The sequence below is a fragment of the Montipora foliosa genome, chromosome 8 (assembly GCF_036669935.1).
Source record: "Montipora foliosa isolate CH-2021 chromosome 8, ASM3666993v2, whole genome shotgun sequence".
Lineage (NCBI taxonomy): Eukaryota > Metazoa > Cnidaria > Anthozoa > Scleractinia > Acroporidae > Montipora > Montipora foliosa.
Genome location: NC_090876.1, coordinates 50,986,896 through 50,989,395, shown reverse-complemented (window position 1 = coordinate 50,989,395; position 2,500 = coordinate 50,986,896). Strand labels below are relative to the sequence as shown.

Genomic DNA, 2,500 nt, shown 5'->3' with positions numbered 1-2,500 from the left:
AACTCAGGGGCGAGTGGTTCAGGTTCGGGTCCTGGCCGGGGACGCTGTGTTGTGTTTGTGGGCAAGACATTTTACTCCCACGGTGCCTTTCTTTACCCAGGTGTATAAATGGGTACTGGCAAAATGCTGGGGGTTAACCCTCCGATGGACTAGCATCCTGTCCAGGGGGGAGTTTAAAATACTCCTAGTCGCTTAATGCTATGGAAACAGGGGATAAGCACCGGTGTGTTGGGTCATTGGCTCGGAAAGCGCTTACCTTACCTTACACAGTTCAGTTACTAAGAAACCCTGGTACAAGCTCAACACAGTCACTTTTCACTGAGGGAAGAGGTCTCATTATCTCCTACATGGCATGAGCTTACTGAGTACAAGAGAAAAGAAGCCATTGTATTGTTAGCAGGGAGTCTTACTGCATTATTTGACCTGGAATTTCCAAAATACATAATTTGTTGAGAACATTTGGCATGTTTTTTTTTTACTCCACAGTATGATTTCACCACAGGTGGTGGTATCCTTTTCTGTGCAGCTTTGGCAGTTATCTTTCCCAGCATCTTCACTCCACTCTGGCTTGCTCTTAATACTACGGTATGATAGTTGACTAAGTATGACTGTAATGTTTTTGCTTTTTCAATTCCTACTTCCCTTTTTGTTTGAGATCCCTTCAAAATTACATCCTTCAGAAGCTCTTTTATTACCTGACAGAAAGTTTTATTTGGGAGAAAAGAGAAAGGGAGGGGGGAGGTGGGAGGGGGGAGGGGGGAGGGGGGAGGAGTGACGTTGGGTGGTGTGTAATAGTTTTGTCACAAGAAGCCCATAAACTTTTGTTAAGACACCCGTTTTATTCAAAACTTGTGGCCAGTCTTTAAGGGACATTGAAGGAAGAAGATAAGTCAACATGATAAACTACTGTAAGCAAAGATGATACCGATCGATATATGTCTTCTTTAACCCTTTCACTGAAAGGGTTGAATTTCACAAATGTGACAAAAATTAAACTACCCCATCCCAAGAGAAAGCCTAAAGGAGATTTTTTTAACAGGCTGGGACGATTATACTTGGAGGTGTGTTGGCCCTGCTGTTTGTCGCGGTGAGTGAATGGGCTTCTCCCTTTTTGTACAACTTGTTATCTCGCTAGTTTTTATTTGCAACACAACTTTTGGCAAGCCCATTTTTTACATTTCTTACAAAGTACATGTTTTGTAATATTTGGGCAAATTGTTTCCCGCGAAAAGATAAATTTACCCATGGTTACAAGAATTATTTTGCTCATACATGAAATTCTCTTCTGTAAATTTAGCTTTATTTGCATGTATTAACATTATGTACATCCAACTTACGACAGTTTAGAGAGCATTGTCCCAGTTATGATTGTGTAGGTGGGTGGGTGGTCATGCACGCAAACTCGGGATGAACCAAATCCTGGAGTCTTTAACTCACAAGATTTACAGTAACCGATACTGATAAGAACCAATAACTGAGAAGAAAAAGCGTCCTTTGTAATGACATTGTCAAATCGTTAGGCCCTTGGCTCGTCTTTCATATACCAGATCCGAAATAAATAATGTCCACAAAACAAAAGAACAAAGTGAACATAACAATACCTAATTTTACCACAATTGCTTGTAATCTCGCAATCTGATTGGCTAATTTTCTGTTGTCGATAAGAGTCTAGACAGCACTGCTCGCGTCACACTTGCATCAATTTGTCACACAATGTAATAGCCAATCAGGAATGCTCATTTTGGGAAATAAACCAATCATATTGCGAGAAAGTTATAGACAACGCTTGCTCTTTCTTTGAGTTATGATTTTGGTCACGCTCTGAAATAAACACTTTCTTTGGCGTTGAATATTGTGGTGAAAATCAAATCAAAAGTGGTTCAGTGTCGTCTGTATTCTTATCGACAACAATATTTGTCATCACAGTGGTCAAAATTTGTTGTAGACTCACTTGGCTACGCCTCATGAGTCCACAACATTTTGAGCTCTGTGATGACGAATATCGTTGTCGATAAGAGTACAGACAACGCTGAACCACTTTCGATTTGTTAATTAGCAAGGCCTAATTGGAATAACAATGGTTCTTTTGTCCTCCGCCATTTTTGTCCGGTAAATAAAAGACTTATACCCAGACCCTCTGTAGTCTTCTAGAAAAAGGAATAGTAAACTGCGGAGACAATATTAAAATTTTCTTTATGACTTGCATTAACAGAAAGGAGGGATGTAATGTATACATTGTTCATCAGACAATAAGCATAGTCCCTGCTATTGTAATCTATTCTATAGTATGTCAGAATATTCAATTATTCATAGAGTACATCCACATTATATTCCAAACATTCACTAGAATCAATTCACCATCCATCATGAGGTGTTCTAAAGCAAGTACACTAAAAGACATCCATTCAACAACGTACCGGTGTATGTTGATAGTAAAAGTGATAGAAAGATTTTAGCCTGTTAAATGAATGAGAACAAGAGATATTAATCTGTCAGTGTC

The 2,500-nt window shown here is 39.3% G+C and overlaps 1 protein-coding gene across 1 annotated transcript in view; it reads left to right on the top strand.

The window, feature by feature from the left end:
* LOC138012728 (protein lifeguard 2-like) overlaps positions 1-2,500 on the top strand; it is a 24,632-nt gene that overhangs the window by 19,873 nt on the left and 2,259 nt on the right. The window contains exons 10-11 of the mRNA XM_068859601.1: positions 487-585; positions 1,040-1,087. Of these exons, the coding sequence (XP_068715702.1) occupies positions 487-585; positions 1,040-1,087 (147 nt within the window). The remainder of the gene's footprint in view (positions 1-486; positions 586-1,039; positions 1,088-2,500) is intronic.